Raw genomic sequence first — 21,562 nt, forward strand, 5'->3', positions numbered from 1 at the left:
ACTGACATTTTTTACAGTATACCATCAAATTATTCATTTAGAATTTGTTAGTTTATACTGACCAATGCAGATGGCCTAATCTTCAATTAAGGAGACTATTTCTTGTCAGTGTTGAGATTCAGTCTCAGGATTCAACTCATTTGCCTACTATAATAATGTCACCTCGGACACATACATTGCAATTGTACAATGGTGACAATCTGGTTTCAAATGTAGCAACTTTTTACCAAGTGATCTTAGCCGTGGATTCAAGCCATTGGATTTTGACTTTTGGGAAATTAATGGTAGTGCTTTTCTTTTCAATCTGCTTCATAATTCTGCCTCTGATAATGGGTATAAAGCTGTGGGGTTCAAACTTTCCTATACAGAGACCTGCAGCAGCTATAGTTAAGTTGTCAGGGACCTCTAAAGTTGTCATAACCCCTCATCCTAACCTACAAAAGAGAATGCAAGAAAACCATCTTGTTATTGCAGAAATATTTATATTGGTCCGTACATTAAACATCATGCATATGACACACTTCCTGTACACAATAACCTTCTGTATCATTTTTATATTGGAAAATCCAGTCAACATATCATTATCAACATTTCTGAATGTTTAGTTGAATCATTCTGAGCTTTCTGAAAAAAATGCAGCAAATTATATATTTCACAATAGCATTAAATTTAATTGTAATTTGTAATACCTACACTTAGGCCTTCATCAGAACTGATGAAAGGTCACTGACCTGAAACATTAACTCTGCTTCTCTCTCCACAGATGCTGCCATTCCTGTTGAGTATTTCCAGCATTCCTTGTTTTTATACTCAATGCGTTTGTCTGCTAGAAATTTATCTGATCTTTACTGTAGCGTTTAGAAAACCCATGTGGCAACTTGTGTATATAACTGAGAATATTGGCAAATTAATTGTATGCAAATTAATTGGATAATCCCAAATGTATTAATTCTGTTGGTTTTCAAAATAGCCAATAACCCATTATTTGGTGAAGTGGTGTTCTCTTCCATATGAAGAAAGCACTTGGGAACTGAAACCAGACACAGACCAAGTCAAGATTGAAGAATTTCACCAACTACAGTCTGTGAAACCAAGAACAGAGCATACGGTAAGATCACAATTCTGTACTTGAGTTTCAGGCTGAGAAAAAGTAAAAAGGATAGATTAGGATGACTCACGGGGAGCCTGAAAGAAGGCTGACAGTCAAGTTAATGGGAAATAGAATAGGCTTTTACAAGCAGTTACCAGTAAGGTTAGTCTGAGAGACACAGGAGGCCATCCTGTATTTGAGTGAAGGAAAGATGGAAATGCTGAAGTATTTTACAATAGTTTTTACAGTGAAACTTGAACTGTAGAGTTACTCAGAATGTGGAAGAACACTACTGGAGACAAATATTCAAAAGTGCACTGTACTCAAAGAAGCTAATAGGATTAAAAGAAAAAAAGCCACAAGGCCTAAATGGTATGTATCCCATATTGAAGGAGGTTTGGGAGGAGACAGCAGAGCCATTCAGCCATACTTTTCCAAAATTCTATGGAAACCAGAATTGTGCCAAAGTATCCACTCTATCAAGTCCGATCAGGATCTTATATGTTTTTGTTAGATCACCCCTCATTCTTCTAAACTCCAATGGGTATAGGCCCAACCTATTCAACCTTTCTTCATAAGATAAGCCTTTCGTCCCCAGAATTAGTCAAGTGAACCTTCTCTGAGCTGCTAACGCAATTTTATCCTTTTTCAAATAAGGAGACCAAAACTGTACACCGTACTCTAGACGTGGTCTCACCAAGGTCCTCTACAGCTGCAGTAAAACTTCCCTACTTTTATACGTGATTCCTCTTGCAATAAAGCCAGCATTCCATTTGCGTTCCTAATCACTTGCTGTACCAGCATACTAACCTTTTGTGATTCATGTACCAGGGTACCCACATACAAATTAGGAGCAGGAGTAGGCCACTTAGCCCCTGGGGCCCACTCCGCCATTCAATAAGATCATGATTGATCTGATTGTAAACCTCGACTCCACATTCCTGCCTACCCCCAATAACGTTTCACGCCCCCCCCCCCTTTGCTTATCAAGCCCCTGCCTTAAAAATATTCAAAGACTCTGCTTCCACTGCTTTTTGAGGAAGCGAGTTCCAAAGACTTACGACCCTCAGAGAAAACATTTCTCCTTATCTCTGTCTTAAATGGGTGACCCCTAGTTCTAGATTCTCCCACAAAGGGAAACATCCTTTCCACATCCACCCTGTCAAGACCCCTCAGGATCTTTTATTTTTCAATCAAGTCGCCTGTTACTCCTAAACTCCAGCAGATACAGGCCTAGCCTGTCCAACTTTTCCTGATAAGACGACTCGCCTATTCCAGGTATTAGTCTAGTAAACCTTCTCTGAACTGTTTCGAACACATTTACATCCTTCCTTAAATAAGGAAACCAATACTGTACGCAGTAATCCAGATGTGGTCTCACCAATGCCCTGTATAATTGAAGCATAACCTCTTTTGTATTCAATTCCTCTGCAGTCTCTCTCCATTTAAATAATATACAGCTTTTCTGTTCATGCCAAAGTGGACAAGTTCACATTCTCCCACATTATACTCCATCTGCTAAATTTTGCCCGCTCACTTAACCTATCTATATCCCTTTGTAGACTCTTAACCTCCTCTTGACAACTTACTTTCCTTCCTATTTTAGTATCATGGGCATATTTAGCTACCAGACATTCAGTCCCTTCATCCAAGTCATTGATATAAATTGTAATTAATTGAGGCCCCAGCACTGATCCCTGTGGCACTCCACTAATTAGAGCTTACCAACCTGGAAAAGATCCATTTAACCAGTCCTTTAACGTGTTACCCCCTACACCATGTGCTGATTTCTTGTGTAGTAACCTTTGATGTGGCACCTTATCCATGCCTTTTAGAAATCCAAGTACACCACATCTACAGCTTCCCCTTTATACATAGAGAGAGATACAGCACTGAAACAGGCCCTTCGGCCCTCCGAGTCTGTGCCGACCATCAACCACCCATTTATACTAATCCTACATTAATCCCATATTTCCTACCACATCCCCTTCTTCCCTCATTTCTCCTGCCACCTACCTACACTAGGGGCAATTTACAATGGCCAATTTACCTATCAACCTGCAAGGCTTTGGCTGTGGGAAGAAACCGGAGCACCCGGCGGAAACCCACGCAGTCACAGGGAGAACTTGCAAACTCAACATGGGCAGTGCCCAGAACTGAACCCGGGTCGCTGGAGCTGTGAGGCTGCAGTGCTAACCACTGTGCCGCCCCCTTTATCCTCCTTGCTTGTTATTTCCTCAAACAACTCTAATAAATTAGTCATAGACGATTTTCCTTTCACAAAGCATGTTGACTATGATATCATTATGATTTTCTAAGTATCCTGCTATAACCTCCTTAAGAATAGATTCTGGCATTTTCCCTATGACACGCTAGCTGGCCTATAGTTTTCTCCTTTCTGTCTCCCTCCTTTCTTGAATAAAGGTGTTACATTTGCTATTTTCCAATCTACTAGGACCCTTCCAGAATCTAAAGAATTTTGGAAGATCATAACCAAAGCCTTTGCTATCTCGGTAGCCACTTTTATTTTTAAGACCCTCGGATGCAGGCCATCAGGATTTGGGGACTTGTCAGCCTTTAGGTCTAATAGTTTTCACAGCACTTTTTCCCTTGGTGATGGATTGTTTTAAGTTAATCCCTCCCTTTCACCTCTTGATTTCTCAAATATCTTTGGGAGGCTTTCTATGTCTTCTACAGTGAAAGCAGACACAAAGTACCTGTTCAATGCCTCCGCCATTTCCTTGTTTTCCATTATCAATTGGCCAGACACACGCACGAGAGGACCGACTAGCTTTAGTTAATCTTTTCTTATTTAAATGCTTATAGAAACTCTTACTATCTGTTTTTATATTATTAGTTTTCTTTCATACTCTACTTTCTTCGTCTTTTTTTTTCGTCATTCTTTGCTGGTTCCTAAAGTCTGTCCAATCTTCTGACCCACCACTAATCTGCAGATTTGTACAGTGTTTCTTTTAATTTGATACTATCCTTAACTTGCTTTATTTAGCCACAGATGATGCATCCTTCTCAAAGATTCTTTCTTTCTCACTGAGATAAATCTTTGCTGAGAGTTACTAAATATAGGGCGGCACAGTGGTTAGCACCGCAGCCTCACAGCTCCAGCGACCCGGGTTCAATTCTGGGTACTGCCTGTGTGGAGTTTGCAAGTTCTCCCTGTGTCTGCGTGGGTTTCCTCCGGGTGCTCCGGTTTCCTCCCACATGCCAAAGACTTGCAGGTTGATAGGTAAATTGGCCATTATAAATTGCCCCTAGTATAGGTAGGTGGTAGGGAAATATAGGGACAGGTGGGGATGTGGTAGGAATATGGAATTAGTGTAGGATTAGTATAAATGGGTGGTTGATGGTCGGCACAGACTCGGTGGGCCGAAGGGCCTGTTTCAGTGCTGTATCTCTAAATTAATAAAAAAATAATTATCCTCAAAAGTCTGCCACTGCATCTCGATTGTCCTACCTTTTAACTTAGTTTCCCAGTTCACTTTAGCTAGCTCTGCTACCTTTATTTATGTTTAAAACGCTAGTCTTAGACCCACACTTCTCCCCTTCAAACTGAATGTGAAATTCTATCATGTTATGATTGCTGTCACCTAGAGGCGACTTTATCATGAGGTTATTGATTAATCCTGTCTCATTGCACATTACCAGGTTTAGAATAGCCTGTTCCCTGGTTCTGTCTAGAATGTACTGCTCTAAGAAATTGTCCCGAATACACTCTATGAACTCATTTTCCAGGCTACCTTTGCCAATCTGAATTGTCCAATCTACATGAGAATTAAAGTCACCCATGATTATTATGCGCCCTTTCTTACTCGCCCCATTTATTTCGTCCTGTATACTCTGTCCTACAATGTAGCAACTGTTAGGAGACCTATAAACTACTCCCACAAGTGACCGCTTACCTTTCCTACCATCTACAGTTCACATATCTTATAATGGACCTTCTGTCAGAGCAATAAATTTCTAGAGCTGCTGCATCCAAGTGTTTGTTCCGTTGAAGACTGCTTCTATCTCCACCAGCTGCTGTGTACTCAATTTTACTTGTATATTGTAGCTGCATGCATCCCACTAGAGTGGCATACGAACATAATGTTGTTCAGAACAACGCAGCAACAGGATGAATCATTCGGTCATTCATGCTGGTTCGTTCCATTATAAGAGAGTGTTCTATTCCATAAGTTCTGAGAGTTATAAACAACATTTTGTAAACTTAGTAAACAGAAAAGTATTGTTTAGGAGTGAACAGTAGAATATATACAGAGGCATCTTGTATACTATGAAGACAATCAACCATTAATTATTAAAAGATCTGTATTATTTTAAGCACTAACCAGGGTGTTTTCATGCAGTGTCCCTCCAATGAGGGACAACCTGTTCTGAGCGGCTACTTTTTCTTGGCAGGACAGATGATCATAAAAGACAGCTTCCAGTGTACATTATAGGGGGAAAAGAGCAATGAAAGAAAATAAGACAAGTGGTAAGATTTTAAGAATGGAGGAACAAAGAAATATAGGGGTGCAGATAACTAACAAATTGAGTTTAAAGAGGATGCAAAAGGGATTGAGTTGCTTTTAGGGAAATTGAGTATAAAAGCAGGTAGTGGTGTTGAATCTGTGCAAGGCATTGCTTAGACCACCATTGGAGTATTGCATGCAGATCTGGGCACCCCATTAATATAGTAAACCCCTGGAAAGAATATAGCAAAGGTTCACTGGAATACCAAGAATAAGAGGTTATGAAAAAAAAGTTTGTAAGTGGATTTTTTTTTGGAAGAGAAAAGGTTACGGGTGGGAATCTAATGAGATTTGCAAAATTAGAAATTTTGAGACAGTAAATGGTGGAAGATTATTTCCGCAATTCAGTAGCAAAGGAGTGTAAACTGAGGATTAGCACTAGAAGAGTGAAGAGTGTTGTTAGAATATGGAAGCCTTTGTCACAAGTGGCTATCAGGGTAAAGAATATGACTTCATTAAAGAGGAATTAGATAAGGATTTCAAAAAGAATATCATCAAAAGATGCGGGAAATAAGATGGTGTAGATCGCTCCAGTTGAAGACATAGCACAGACTTGATGGATCATATAGTTTCTTCCTGTACTGTACCTTAATTTTATGACTGTTATATGCAAAGTTCAAACAATATGGAGGCAAATAATGATGATTCAAAGTATCTGGAACTTGAGTTATGAGGAAAGACTGAAGACGTTAGGTCACTTCTCTGGAAATGGAACACTTAGAGGTAACCTAATTTGAAGTTTCCAAAACTGTGAGAAGAATTGGCATAATCCAGGCAAATTATTCACTTTTGTCAAGGATTCAAATATAGCAGGGCACAAGTTAAAATGTAAAATAAGTAAGGGAAGTCCAGCAGAAATATTGCACCCAATGGGTAATACAGTTGTAGAATGAGTTGCCAGGAAAGCACGCTGAAATAGGCAGTGTAAATGGGTTCAAGAGGCATTTGGATACAGTTTTAAAGAATGTATTGAGGAATACGATGAGAAGATGGGCAGTAGGTAGTATTGACTGCTGAAAAAGGGACAAGCTTGTTGGAGCTAAATGCCTTGCTCAGTTGAGAAAATTCTTGTGTTCTTAGGTAAATATCGTTTTGCTAATATTGATTTGTATCCAAAAGGAGCGGCCTCTTGCCGAATTTTGGACAAAATTGGAACATTCAAGGGATTATAAAAATGGCAACCAACTCAGGGAATATCAACTGGAGGGCGTAAACTGGCTACTCTTCAATTGGTACAACAGGTGGGTTATTGTGCTTTCAAAATATTTTGGGGTAATGGACAAAAAATCATTCCGTGTAAATGTGTAAAGCCACTCTTATACTGGTACTGTTTTATTTCCGATTCCACGAAGCTGGCATCTCTGAGCCAGCTCCCTTATGCAACAGCAGGTTCATAGTTCCATGAAAGTACTGCTATCTGGATTTGGGAATCAGATTTAGTAGTTTAAAGCTGACTTGCAGATGTTGACTCCAGAAACTGAATTAAAGCAGTACCAGGATAAAAGATTAGCAGCTTGTATTTATGTAGCACTTATAGCAGAGAAATGTCCCAGGACACTTCACAGGAACATAATTGGGCAATGATTAACACCAAGCCAAAGGAGGAGATCATTGAGACTGGTCAGTGTGTGGGTTTTGAAGAGGTTCTTGGAAGAGAGAGAGTTAGATTGACAGACTGATTTAGGGAAGGAATTCCCGAGCATAGAGCCTAAACTGTAATAAAATAACAAATATTGCTTCTGTCCTTTTAAAAAAAAAACTGCTGTAATGGTATTAATGTAGCACGGATGGATGTTGCCCCTTACCATCTTCATCTTGAATGCAGTACTTTGAGAGATTTGCCCACTATGTGGAGGGGAAAAGGAAGGTGATTTAATCACCAAAAATTTAATAGTTAAAAATTGTTCATGTAATTGCTTTTTTGGAGGATAAAGATGCAACCTCAACTACTTAGCTTATAGAAGCTTTCAAAGTCTTACAAAAGTCAATCTTGGACAGTTCTCTTTTGGTCGTTTAAAGAATTTAAATAGTAAAACATTTGTCTTAACTGAAAATACAGCTACAGCAAGAAACCGTTACCCAAATTTCTTGGAGTAATAATATAGCCTGGACAACAGAGAGAATAAGAATAGAGATATGTAAACAGAATACTGAGTTTATAAGAAGGGCAAAATGTGGGATTCTAGCTTTCCATTGCCTATGTACAACAGTTTGGAGATCAGCCTTTCTCACTCCTGCTTCCCTCCAAACCTTTTGGAGCCAGTTAAATCACCTTTAGAGGGTTTCCAAAACTGAAATGTTTAGATATAGAAAAATACAATGCTTTTGAAGCAGACTTAAATCAGAAGTGTTGCTGAGATAACATTTATTTGCATCTGTAATGTCTGTTGCATTGTAGTGGGATAGCTATAAAAACAATTAAAGCTACAATCCTTGGGGGAAATGTAATGTTTCAACTTTTATTATAAAGACTTCTAATATTTTCTGTTTTTCAGCCAAAACTGCATTTTGGCCGATGAAATGGGGTTGGGGAAGACTATCCAGTCTATTACATTTCTATATGAAATGTATTTGAAGGGAATTCATGGCCCCTTCCTGATTATTGCACCCCTTTCCACAATCACTAATTGGGAGAGGGAGTTCCACACTTGGACAGCAATGAATGTGACTGTGTACCATGGCAGCCAGGCTAGCCGCCAAATGATTCAGGCGTATGAGATGTACTTCCGGGATGCTGAGGTAAGGATGGCAAGTTATGAAATATTTCAGTTTATGTACATTTATATCTGTAGTAAACACAGCAGTAATAGAAAGGAATTATTATAAAGCTATTCTCCAGACCAAAAAATATTTCACATGGAAGGTTTGTTTTGTAAAATTCTTGAATATTGAAGTGTTTGCGATGGGAAAAACTTCTTTGAATGTATATTCATTTTAGTTTTATCTGATACATTTTATTGTCCCTAATTTCTGGTTAATCAACTGTTCTTTACTTGGTAAATTTGTTGTAATTGTATCACAGCTGTCTGTCCCTTTAGTGTGGACAGGCTAATGGTTATTGGTCACCAAAAAGGTCCATGCTACTGACAAACTATGCGGGAAATCATTTGGTGCATTTGCTTCATTATTCCATAGAAACTTAGTTTTTTTTTGTCTTTTCCTCCTCCGTGCCACAGCATCTAACCACCTTTTGAGTGGTTCCAGAGTTTTTGGAGTTTACTACCCTGCTCAGTTAATCGCTCTTTGCATCATATGCTGCCTGAACTTACCTTTTAAAGCTTATAGTGATGTTTCACGTTCCTGGAGTTGTGATTGAACTTATAGTACTCTGGATTTTCTCTTCCTCCTAACTTAGTACCTCATAATTCTATAAGGTCTTGTCTGATTCATCTGCTTTCAGGACTGAAGATTCTGTATCTTTCTACCCTTTCTTCATTCAGCTCTCTGAACTAATGATGAAACTCCTGGCCAATTCTCAGCATTGCCTCCAGGGTGTGAATGTTTCGCAGTTCTCATTGAATAAACTGATTTTAAGGACATTTAGCTGAGAGGCTCAGATGACTATATTAAAATTTCATTTTTTTTAAACAGCACACATATAGGCCAAGGTTTTGCCTTGGCCACGGGGATCTTGACCACTGGCAAAAGTCCCAGCAAGAGCCCTGCATTGCCTCCTCGGGGGAAGGCCTGCCAAATCAAGTGACAATTAGGCACTTAAGTGGACAGCAGCAGGCCTTTCCCGGGATCAAGGACCCCGGCGGCAGAATTCCCATCTGCTGAGAGCTGCCGGCTAATCAGAGACCGGTAGTTCTTTAACTGCCGGTAGAACACTTACCCGAGGTCCTGGAACTAGGCTACAGGTAAGTCATGGTGGGAGGGGTTTTGCAGGGTGGGGGTGTATGGGGAATCAGCAGCAAGGGCAGTGGGGTTGGCTCTCAGACCCACCTGGATACGGAGTCCCTGGTTCAGGCACTAACTGCCTTTTACCGAGGAGCCCCCCCCCCCCCCCACATCACCCCCGCTACCCTACCCTGGAGTTGGCAAGCAACCCAGATGGGGTTGCTTGGCATGCTCCCCGTGCAGTGACAGGCCACCTACTGCTGGGCAAAGACCGGCAGCAGTGGGATGAGACTCTTAATTGGGCATTACTTGGCGTCGGGGTGGGAAGACCATTCACAGGTGGTGGGGTCCCACCTCCACCACCATCCCGCCCGATTTATATACTCTAAGCGCCTCCAAACCTGACACACAAATTTCCCCCCATGCTGTGGTGTTTGAGGAAATAAATTCATGCTGTGTTCAGTCAGCTTTGCTGTTAGTAGGTGCCTAATTGTTTCTACTAAAATAAATTCATCACTGGAAAGACTATTTCCAAAAGAGAAAACTGATGCCTGCAAGGGAGTAATGGAATTTTTTTACAATCCATTCAAGCTTCAATCAGGGAGCTGAAAATGGTACAGCCTTTTGTTTTTATTCGTTGCCCCCCACCAAGTCTCACTGTTGGCCTTCTATTGTCCTAGATATATACATATTATGCATGTGCCATTGTAGACCTGAAACCTCCAATGTTATTTTACAAGCACTAAATGAAAGTACCTTCATCTACCATTTGACCATTTCTCTTGCATTTTGTTTTTGACCTTGATTGGTTAGTGCTTCAAAAGAAATTTTCCAGAAGAGTCATTTCGGTGGGTTTGAAGAACGTCATAAGTTTGTCAACAACTTAATTTGTTCTCTTCTATTTTTTCACTTTCAGTATTGGTACAGTACTTAATTTTGTATGGTGCATTTTTTGCTGTCATCTTGCAGATCCTTGAGTTCACAATGGCAATTGCAATTCAGTTTTTTTTTCAAATTGACTATATTCTGAGTGATTTACAGAACTTTCCATGTTTTTGCAGATGGATTTGTGCATACATGGAATTTCTAGTTTTAAAATTGTAACATTTTAAGTACTAGATGGACTGCAGAATATTGAATTATATTCTTTTGACCTCCAAGAAAACATTTTACACAGCTGATTCCATATGGATATGGTTTGGGCAATGAAATTAGTTAATACATGTATCATTTTATAATGACCATTCCATATGTGCAGTGAAGTTTTTTGTTCTTAGCAGAGTGAGGGATGTTGATGCTGTGGAATGAAACATTTTTTTGTTTCAGGCACTCTGTCTTATCAAGTGCTCCCAGGTCAGGGTTAGCGCAGTTAGCTGGAACATCAACCTCAAATTCTACTGTCCAGCTTTACACTTCAATTCCTATATTAGTTTATAGCCACTTGATTGCAGTCAGCAGTTTAATGACAGTTTGTGCTGTGGATTTATGGCTACCCAAAGCTGGGTTGAAACTATCCAGACTCCTTTCGCATGGGGGCCTTTCATCATGAGATTTTCATCCCAAGTTCCTGAACTATTGGATTTGAACCCAGAGATGAAAGGCCATTGTCGAATACACTACTACCCAACATCCCTCCACCAAAATGTATTTTTTTAACTGTAGAGCACCAGTGCTGTACAATCAATATTTCTTTTTCTGGTAATGAAAACTGTAAATGTAACAACACAAATTAAACAAATCTATATTTTTAACATTTGATTTCCTGACGATGAGTTAAGAATCCTTAGTTATTTCACACGTCTACCATCTTTTGATAATGAGTGGATCTTCCAGGACATTGCAAATGAGACAAATTCAACTGTACTCTTCAGGTGAAATAGAATACAAGGGGAGGAACTGGATACAAATGGCAGGAAGTTATGCTGCAGTTGCTTAGAGCTTTGGCCAGATCCCCAACTGGAGTACTGCATTCAGTTCTGGGCACCACATCTGAGGAAGAATATTTTGGCCTTGGAGGGTGTGCTGTGCAGATTCACCAGAATAATACTAGGGATTATAGAGTTAAATTATAAGGACAGATTGCATAAACTTGCTCTGTATTCCCTTGAGTATAGAGGATTTGTGGGGTGATCTGATCAAAGTGTTTTAAATGTTAGAAAGATTTGATAGGGTAAATAGAGAAAAGCTATTTCCTCTGGTGGGAGAATTAAGAGCAAAGGGACTTAAATAAAGAGCAAGGCCATTCAGGAGTGAAATAAGAAAACACTTTTTCACATTAGAAATCTGAAATTCTCTCTTCCCAAAAGGCAGTGGATACTAGGACAATTGGAGCTTTCAAGACTGAGACTAAGGATAGAGGGGGATAAGGAGCAGATGAAATTGAGGTACTGATCAGCCATGATCTAACTGAATTGCCTATTCCTTTCCAAATGTTATGTTAGCGAACAGGTTATTTAGGTGGAATGCTGCCCCATTATAATATGTTTATATTAATTTTATGGACAATATTTTGATTTCATATCTTCTATACTTCAATAGCAAGACACTTGTCAATTTGTGAAGTACAGTTGGTTGGAGCATAAGAATCCTTGGGAGCGGAGAAGCTGGGAGATGCAAGACTGAAGTGATACAGCACCACAATATAAAAGCAAAATGCTATGGTTGCTGGAAATCTGAATTAAAAACAAAGTGCTGGAAATCCTCTGCACGTCTGGCAGCATCTGTGGAGAGAGAAACCGTTAACGTTTCAGGTCAATGACCTTTCATCAGTACTGGCAAAGTTTAGAAATGAAGATGTTTGGGCCTAGGACAGTACTGTGAGGAACCCTTGCAGCAATGACCTGGGATGATTGGCATTGGCTCGCCTCAACCATCTTTCTTTGATTTGGGTGTGACTCCTGCCAGTGGAGAGTTTTTCCCCTGATTCTCATTGACTTCTATTTTACAAGGGCTCCTTGATGCCATACTCAGTCAAATGCTGCCTTGATGTCGAGGGCATTCGCACTTACCTTACCTCTGGAATTCAGCTTTTTTTCCTATGTTTGGACCAAGACTGTAATGTGGTCTGGCTCAGCGTAGTCCTGGTGCAACCCAAACAGCACGTCAGTGAGCAGCTTATTGCTGAGTAAGTGCCACTTGATAGCACTGTCAACAACACCTTCCATCACCTTTCTGATGATTGAGAAGTATACTGATTGGTGGGGGGAAGGATTGGATGGATTGGGTTTATTCTGCTTTTGTGCACAGGACATGCCTGGGTATTTTTCCACATTGTTGGGTAGATGCCAATGTTTGTAACTTCACTGGAACAGCTTGGTTAGGGATGCTGCTAGTTCAGGAGCACAAGTCTTCATCACAGCCAGGATACTGTTGTGAACTACAGCTTTGCTGTATCCAGTGCGCTTAGTTTTTTGATATCACGTGCAGTGATCGAATTGGTTGAAGACTGGCACCCACCTCAGTACTTCTGGCTGAAGTTGGTTGCAAATGCTTCAGTCTTGTCTCTTGCACTAATGTGCTGGGCTTTGCCATCATTGAGAATGTGGGGATGTATGTTGAGCTGCTTCTCTCTGTTAGTTGTTTAATTGTCCATCACCATTCATGATAGAGTAGAAGGCGCAGGCAGGTAGTGCAGGAGTCCCCTGTGACCATCCCACTCTCAAACAGATATACCGCTTTGGATACTGTGGGGGGTGGGGGATGACCTCCCAGCGGAAAGCAGCAACAGCCAAGTTTGTGGCACCACGGAGAGCTCTGCTGCACAGCAGGGGAGGAAAAGGGTTGGAAGAGCTAAAGTGATAGGGGATTCTATCATAAGGGGTGCAGATAGGCATTTCTGTGGCCACAAACGAGACTCCAGGATGGTATGTTGCTTCCCTGGTGTTAGCGTCAAGGATGTCTCGGAGCAGCTGCAGGGCATTATGAAAGGGAGGGTGAGCAGCCAAAGGTCGTGGTCCATATTGGTACTAACGACATAGGCAGGAAGAGAGATGAGGTCTTGCAAAGTGAATATAGGGAGTTAGGCAGAAGGTTAAAAAGCAGGACCTCTAGGGTTGTAATCTCAGGATTACTCCCTGTGCCATGTGCTAGTGAGGATAGGAATAGGAGGATTAGGCAAATTAATGTGTGGCTGAAGAGCTGGTGTAGGTGGGAGGGTTTCAGCTAGTTGGATCATTGGGATCTCTTCTGGTGCAGAGGTGACCTGTACAAGAAGGACAGGTTGCATCTAAACTGGAGGGGGACCAATATCCTTGTGGGGAGGTTTGCTAGTACTACTCGGGAGGGTTTAAACTAGTCTTGCAGGGGGGTGGGACCCAAAGTAGTAGTCCCTCAGATGAGATAGTTGAGGCAAATGTAGAGGTTAAAGCAAGCAATTCCAGTAGGCAGGCCATCAGGGGCAGGACAGGGAGCGTGGAAGGTCTGGTAGGCTAAACTGCATTTACTTTAATGCAAGAAGCCTTACAGGTAAGGCAGATGAACTCAGAGCATGGATCAATACACGGGATTGTGATATTATAGCTATTACAGAAACATGGTTGAGGGATGGGCAGGACTGGCAGCTCAATGTTCCGGGGTACCGATCCTTCCTGCATGAGAGAGATAGAGGTAAGAGAGGAGGGGGAGTTGCACTATTGATTAGGGAGGACATCACGGCAGTACTTGGAGAGGATATCCCGGGGGGTAATGTCCAGCGAGGCCATATGGGTAGAACTTAGAAATAAGAAAGGGGTGATCACTTTTATGGGATTATACTATAGGCCCCCCAATAGTCAGAGGGAAGTGGAGGAGCATATATGTAGGGAAATCACAGATAGGTGTAGGAATTATAGGGTTGCAATGGTAGATGATTTTAACTTCCCTAATATTGACTGGGACTGCCTTAGTGTTAAGGGATCAGATGAGGAAGAATTTGTTAAGTGTGTCCAGGATAGTTTTCTGAAGCAATATGTGGATGGCCCTACTAGAGAAGGGGCTACACTCGACCTCCTCTTAGGAAATGAGGATGGGCAGGTGGTTGATGTGTCAGTGGAGGAGCACTTTGGGACCAGTGACCATAACTCTATTAGCTTCAAGATAGTTATGGAAAAGGATAGGACTGGTCCCCGTGTTGAAGTCCGAAATTGGGGGGAGGCTAATTTCGATGGCATCAGGCAGGAACTCTCAAAAGTTGAATGGGAGAGTCTGTTTACAGGTAAAGGGACATCTGGCAAGTCGGAGACTTTTAAAAGTGAGATAGGAAGAGTTCAGGGCCGGCATGTCCCTGTTAGATGGAAGGGCAAGGCTGGCATGTTTAGGGAACCTTGGTTGACGAGGGATATTGAGGGTCTGGTCAGGACAAAGAAGGAGGCATATGTCAGGTATAGGCAGCTGGGATCGAGCGAGTCCCTCAAAGAGTATAGGGGATGCAGGACTACACTTAAGGGAATTAGAAGGGTGAAAAGGGGCCATGAGATTTCCCTGGAAGATAAGATAAAGGATAATCCTAAAAGGTTCTATAAGTATATTAAGAGTAAAAGGCTAGCTAGGGAAAGAGTAGGTCCCCTAAAGGATCAGTGTGGAGCCACGGGAAATGGGCGTGGTCTTAAATGAATATTTTGCGTCCGTTTTTACTGTGGAGAAGGTCATGGAAGCTAGTGAGTTCAAGGGAGGGAACATCGATATCCTGGAGCATATCAACATTGCAAAGGAGGAGGTGTTGGAGGTTTTGAAGTGCATTAAGGTGGATAAATCCCCAGGGCCTGACCAGGTGTATCCTAGGATGCTATGGGAAGCAAGGGAGGAGATTGCTGGGGCCCTGGCAGAGATTTTTGTATCATTGTTAGCCAGAGGTGAGGTACCGGAAGACTGGAGGATAGCTAATGTTGTGCCTTTATTTAAGAAGGGCAGCAGGGATAAGCCAGGGAGCTACAGGCCACTGGGCCTTACATCAGTGGTGGGAAAGTTATTGGAATGGATTCTGAGAGACAGGATTTATATGCATCTGGAAAGCATGGTCTGATTAGGGATAGTCAGCATGGCTTTGTGCGTGGGAAATCATGTCTCACGAATTTGATCGAGTTTTTCGAGGAGGTGACCAAGAGGATTGACGAGGGCAGGGCGATGGACATTGTCTACATGGACTTCAGCAAGGCCTTTGACAAGGTCCCGCATGGTAGGCTGGTACAGAAGGTTCGAATACATGGGATCCAGGGTGAGCTAGCAAATTGGATACAAAATTGGCTTGGTGATGGGAGGCAGAGGGTGGTAGTGGAGGGTTGTTTTTCAGATTGGAGGCCGCGGTGCTGGGCCCTCTGTTGTTTGTCATATATATTAATAACTTGGATGTGAATGTAAGGGGCATGATTAGTAAGTTTGCAGATGACACCAAGATTGGTGGTATAGTGGACAGTGAAGAAGGTTGCCTAAGGTTACAACAGGGTATAGATCAACTGGGAAAGTGAGCAAGGGAGCGGCAAATGGAATTTAACGCAGACAAGTGTGAAGTGATGCATTTTGGGAAGTTAAACAAGGGCAGGACATATACAGTGAATGGCAGGTCCCTGGGGAGCGTTCTTGAGCAGAGACACCTTGGGGTGAACGTACATAGTTCCCTGAAAGTGGCAACACAGGTAGACAGGGTGGTGAAGAAGGCGTATGGCATGCTTGCCTTCATCGGCCGAGCCATTGAGTACAAGAGTTGGGATGTCATGTTACAGTTGTACATAACGTTGGTTAGGCCACATTTGGAGTACTGTGTGCAGTTCTGGTCACCGCACTACAGGAAAGATGTGATTACGCTAGAGAGGGTGCAGAAAAGATTCACAAGGATGTTGCCTGGTTTGGAGGGCTTGAGTTATAAAGAGAGATTGGATAGGCTGGGTCTGTTTCCTTGGAGCGAAGGAGGCTGAGAGGGTACATGATCGAGGTATATAAAATTATGAGAGGCATAGATAGGGTAGATAGCCAGAGTCTGTTTCCCATGGTAGGGGTGACTAAAACTAGAGGGCATAGATTTAAGGTGAAAGGGAGGAGGTTTAAAGGAGATTAAAGGGGTAAATTTTTCACACAAAGAATAGTGGGTATTCGGAATGATCTTCCAGAGGAGGTGGTGGAGGCAGGAACAGTAGCGATATTTAAGAGGCATCTGGACAGGTACTTGTATGAGCAAGGCATAGAGGGATATGGAATTAATGCAGGCAGGTGGTATTAGTATAGATAGGCATTATGGTCGGCATGGACGCGGTGGGCCGAAGGGCCTGCTTCTATGCTGTACGACTCTGACTCTGTGACTGAATGTGGCAGGACTGTAGAGCTTTGATCTGATCTGTCGGTTGTGGGGTCGCTTAGCTCTGTTTATAACATGCTGCCTCTGCTGTTTAGCATGCATATAGTCCTGTGTAGTAGCTTCACCAGGTTGGCAACTTTTTTTTTGAAGGTTACTATTGAATCATGCTTTCAATCCCCTTTCAGGCAGTGCATTCCAGATCATAACTGGCTGTGTTTTTAAAAAAAAATCTTGTCTCCTCTGCTCCTTTTGCCTCTGATTTCTGACCCTTCTGCCATGGGGCACAGTGTTTCCTTATTTACTCTTAGAAAGAAGTGCTTGCATTTGCATAGAGCTTTTCAGGACTTCAGGACATCCCAAAGTGTTTTCCAGCCAGTTAAGCACTTTTGAATTGTCGTCACTGTTGTAATATTATCAACCCATTCATGGTTTTGCACACCACTATCAAATCTGTCCTCAACCTCCTGCTACAAGGACCATCCCAGCTTCTCTAGTCTCTCCACGTAACTGATGTCCTGCATCCATGGTACCATTCTAGTAAATTCCCCTCCAGTTTTGACATATTTTCTAAAGTGTGGTGCACAGAATTGGCCACAATATGCCAGCTGAGGCCTAACCTGTGTTTTATAAAGATTTAGCATAACTTCCTTGCTTTTGTACTTCCTTTTATAAAGTCAAGGATTCCATATGATTTTTTCTTTTAACAACCTTCTCGACTTCCACCTTTGAAGATTTGTGTACTTACACCCCCAGTGTCTCTTTTTTTACACCACCTTTTATAATTTAAATATTTAGTTCATTATGCCTCTCCGCGTTCTTCTGCTGAAATAAATTATTTCAAACCTTTCTGCATTAAACTTCATCTGCCATGTGTCTGCCCATTTCACCAGTGTGTCTTGAAGTCTGTTAATATCCTACTCCCTGTTTACTGCATTTCCAAGTTTGATATCATCTACAAACTTTAAATTATGCCCTGCATACCCAAGTCTAGGCCATTAATATTTTTCAAAAAGAGCAGTGGTCTTAATTCTGGCCCTTGGGGGAAACCATTGTATGCTTCCCTCCAGTCTGGGGAAAAAAAGTTCACTACTTCTCTCTGCTTTCAGTCCCTTAGCCAATTTTGTATCCACACAGCCACTGGCCCTTCAATTCCATGGACCTCTATGTTGTTGTAGGAATTTAGAATGGAAAGTGTTGACACGAAGTTTGTGCTGATGATTTTTAATAGATTATTGATAAAATTCCTGTGGATTGCATGTGAGGAATGAAGACCAATTATAGTCTTCAGGTAAAATGAGCTACTAGAAATGATTGGAGAAGGGTGTACAGACACAGTTCAGTCCCCATATATTCTGTGCTTATTTTTATATTTCCATTATAAATTCCTGTGTTCAGATTTGTAATGGAAACTGCCTGTGTAAACTGGTCAAACTGTAATTTTCCCTTCTGTAGTGGTGATGCTGGACATAGAAATTTATAATGGTAAAATTTGAGAGGAACTGGATGCAGGTATAAAATTTATAATATTTTTGTATGCATATATGTGAGGAGAAAATATTTGTAGAGAAGTAGTCCTGTGTTGAGGCCGCTCTTTGCATATGCACCACCAAAGAACAAATTAACTGTTCATCTCATTCCTGTTTATGGGATCCTGTGTGAAATTGGCAGCTGTTTTGCTTAAATAATTGTTACTGCTCTTTGCAGCAGTTCTTTGTATATGCAGCAATTTGGGATATTTGAGAAATGTGATGAGGCACTTCAGAAATGTAAGTTTTTCTTGCTTTTAAAATGTCTACTGATCAATGTATAAATAATGGCCTGAGAGGGGATCCGTTTGCTTAAAATGCAGTAAATTAATCATAACCTTGATTTTATAACTGTACTAAAGCAAGTATTTTGGTTTGTTTTCAACTACAAAATGAAATGAATCTAACTTGTTCTATTCTAAGGGTCATATAATTCAGGGAGCATACAAGTTCCATGCCATCATCACTACATTTGAAATGATTTTAACTGATTGCCCAGAGCTGCGCAATATTGCATGGCGTTGTGTGATAATTGATGAAGCCCACAGACTGAAGAACAGAAACTGCAAACTTTTGGAAGGACTAAAGCTAATGGATCTGGTCAGTATATTTTCAGTAATGCTGAATGAAATGTGCATTGTTGGTGTGTAACGTTAGCATCTGCCAAAAATGAATTAGGTACTCTGACATTTGTTAGATATGCACAACATATATTACCACATTATGATTTAGGTTCCCGTACAGTTAACAGATGAGAGATTAGCCTCTTCACAGCAGCTTCATGTTTTCTTTTGCTGATCTCGTAATCTTGAGATCTAATGGATTTTCTTTGTTACTGTAGGAACACAAAGTACTGCTGACTGGAACACCATTACAGAACACTGTAGAAGAGCTTTTCAGTTTGCTAAATTTCCTGGAACCCTCTCGATTCCCCTCGGAGACCAACTTTCTGCAAGAGTTTGGTGATCTGAAAACTGAGGAACAGGTATATGATTTTTGCAGAGTTATTGATTGAGCCCTCTACTTGTCTTTGGGGACATTATTTACAATATGTAGACAGTATTGCAAAAGGCTATCTTTTTACTGGGGTTAAATTGGGGCAACTGATGAACATTTGATCATACCATTTGTCTTTCATTTGTGAAACAAGTTGACAGTCTTAAATCTGATGAGATGTACGAAAATGTTTTGAGTTTTAATTCCATGTAAACAGTGCTAAATGTCAATAATATATTATGAAATTTGTCTGTAACTGTCAGCAAATTGTTCACCTATACCTATAGTGAATTTATGCATACAGCACTGTACTTGGTACTACTCTTGGAGCTTCCAGAAACAATTAATTTAGTGTAAACATAGTGCATAGAGTTTTAGAAAATAGATGAGTAAATCGAAGATTGCAATCTAATCTTAGCCCATGTGGCCTCTTCAAATCCTTTTGTAATTATGGCATTGAACTCAAATTGCGACCTTTTGATTCCATCAAAAGTATTTATTTCAGAGGCTGTTGTGTAGTATCCTGCACACTCAAAGGTTTGAATAACTATTACAGGTACAAAAACTTCAGGCTATTCTGAAACCAATGATGTTAAGGCGCTTGAAGGAAGATGTAGAAAAAAATCTGGCTCCAAAAGAAGAAACCATCATTGAAGTAGAACTGACCAACATTCAAAAGAAATATTACCGAGCTATCTTGGAGAGAAATTTTGCCTTCCTCTCTAAAGGAGCTGGTCAAACTAATGTGCCCAATCTTCTGAACACTATGATGGAACTGAGAAAGTGCTGTAATCATCCATACCTAATTAATGGTAAGCACATTTTTACTGATCATTCTTTGGACAGCTTCAGTTCTCCACTACAACATTGGTTAAATGTCATAATTGTTAAGATATTTGTAGTATGCCACACTCTCTAATATTCATGATCTCTGAGGCTCAGGAGCAATGGTCAGTTCTGATGCCAGACTGAGTGGTGCAGGTTGTTTCTAGGGTATTTATCCAGAAATAGTAGTAAACCTGAGGATTGGGAGGATTTTAGAATACAGCAAAGGAGAACCACCAAACTGATAAAGGGAGAATAGAATATGAATGTAAGCTAGCAAAAAATATAAAAACGGACTGTAAAAGCTTCTACAGGTACGTAAAAAGGAAACTTTTGGCTAAGACAAATGTGGGTTCATTACAGGCAGAGTCAGGAGAATTTATAATGCGGAATAGAGAAATGGCAGAGAAGCTAAATGATTACTAAAATGAAAGCAAAATACTGCGGATGCTGGAAATCTGAAATAAAAACAAGAAATGCTGGAAGTACTCAGCAGGTCTGGCAGCATCTGTGGAAAGAGAAGCAGAGTTAACGTCTCGGGTCAGTGACTCTTCTTCGGAAGGGTTCCGAAGAAGGGTCACTGACCCGAAACGTTAACTCTGCTTCTCTTTCCACAGATGCTGCCAGACCTGCTGAGTATTTTCTGCATTTCTTGTTTTTATTTAAGCTAAAATGATTACTTTGTGTCTGTCTTCATTGAGGAAGATACAAGAAATCTCCCAGAATTAGAGATCCAAGGGATTGGGGGGGAAATGAGGAATTGAAGGAAATTAGTATTAGTAAGAAGGTTGTATTGGAGAAATTAATGGGGCTGAAGCTTGAAAGTCCCCGGGACCTGATATTCCACATCCCAGAGTGTTGAAAGAGGGAGCTATGGAGATACTGGATGCATTGGTGATCATCTTCCAAAATTCTATAGATTCTGAAGCGGTTCCTGTAGATTGGAAGGTCGCAAATGTCACCCCACTATTTAAGAAGGGAGGGAGCGAGAAAACGGAATTACAGACCTGTTAGCCTTACATCAGTCGTTGGGAAAATGGTAGAATCTATTCTAAAGGATGTGATAAATGGACACTTGGATAATAATGATCTGATTGGGCATAGTCAACATGGATTTATGAATGGAAAATCATGTTTGATAAACATGTTGGAGTTTTTTAAGGATGTTACTAACAGAATTGATAAAGGGGAGTCGGTGGACATGGTATACTTGGATTTTCAGGAAGTTTTTGATAAAGTCCCCCACAGGAAATTGGTTAGCAAAATTAAAGCACATGGGATAGGAGGCAATATACTGGCATGGATTAAGGATTGGTTAACAGGCAGAAAACAGAGTTGGAATAAATGGGTCATTCTCACTTTGGCAGGCTTTGACTAGTCGGGTACCGCAGGGATCAGTGCTTGGGCCCCAGCTGTTCACAATATATATCAATTATTTGGATGTGAGGACCAAATGTAGTATTTCCAAGTTTGCGGATGATACAAAGCTAGG

General features: G+C 40.9%; 1 protein-coding gene across 4 annotated transcripts in view; it reads left to right on the forward strand.

Annotated features, from left to right (window-relative positions):
• chd7 (chromodomain helicase DNA binding protein 7) overlaps positions 1 to 21,562 on the forward strand; it is a 277,383-nt gene that overhangs the window by 175,109 nt on the left and 80,712 nt on the right. For all 4 annotated transcript variants that reach the window (XM_068031895.1, XM_068031894.1, XM_068031893.1 and 1 more), the window contains exons 10-15: positions 971 to 1,108; positions 6,739 to 6,860; positions 8,115 to 8,358; positions 18,673 to 18,849; positions 19,091 to 19,234; positions 19,802 to 20,057. In XM_068031895.1, the coding sequence (XP_067887996.1) occupies positions 971 to 1,108; positions 6,739 to 6,860; positions 8,115 to 8,358; positions 18,673 to 18,849; positions 19,091 to 19,234; positions 19,802 to 20,057 (1,081 nt within the window). The remainder of the gene's footprint in view (positions 1 to 970; positions 1,109 to 6,738; positions 6,861 to 8,114; positions 8,359 to 18,672; positions 18,850 to 19,090; positions 19,235 to 19,801; positions 20,058 to 21,562) is intronic.

The sequence above is a fragment of the Heterodontus francisci genome, chromosome 5, assembly GCF_036365525.1.
Source record: "Heterodontus francisci isolate sHetFra1 chromosome 5, sHetFra1.hap1, whole genome shotgun sequence".
In the NCBI taxonomy this organism is placed as follows: domain Eukaryota; kingdom Metazoa; phylum Chordata; class Chondrichthyes; order Heterodontiformes; family Heterodontidae; genus Heterodontus; species Heterodontus francisci.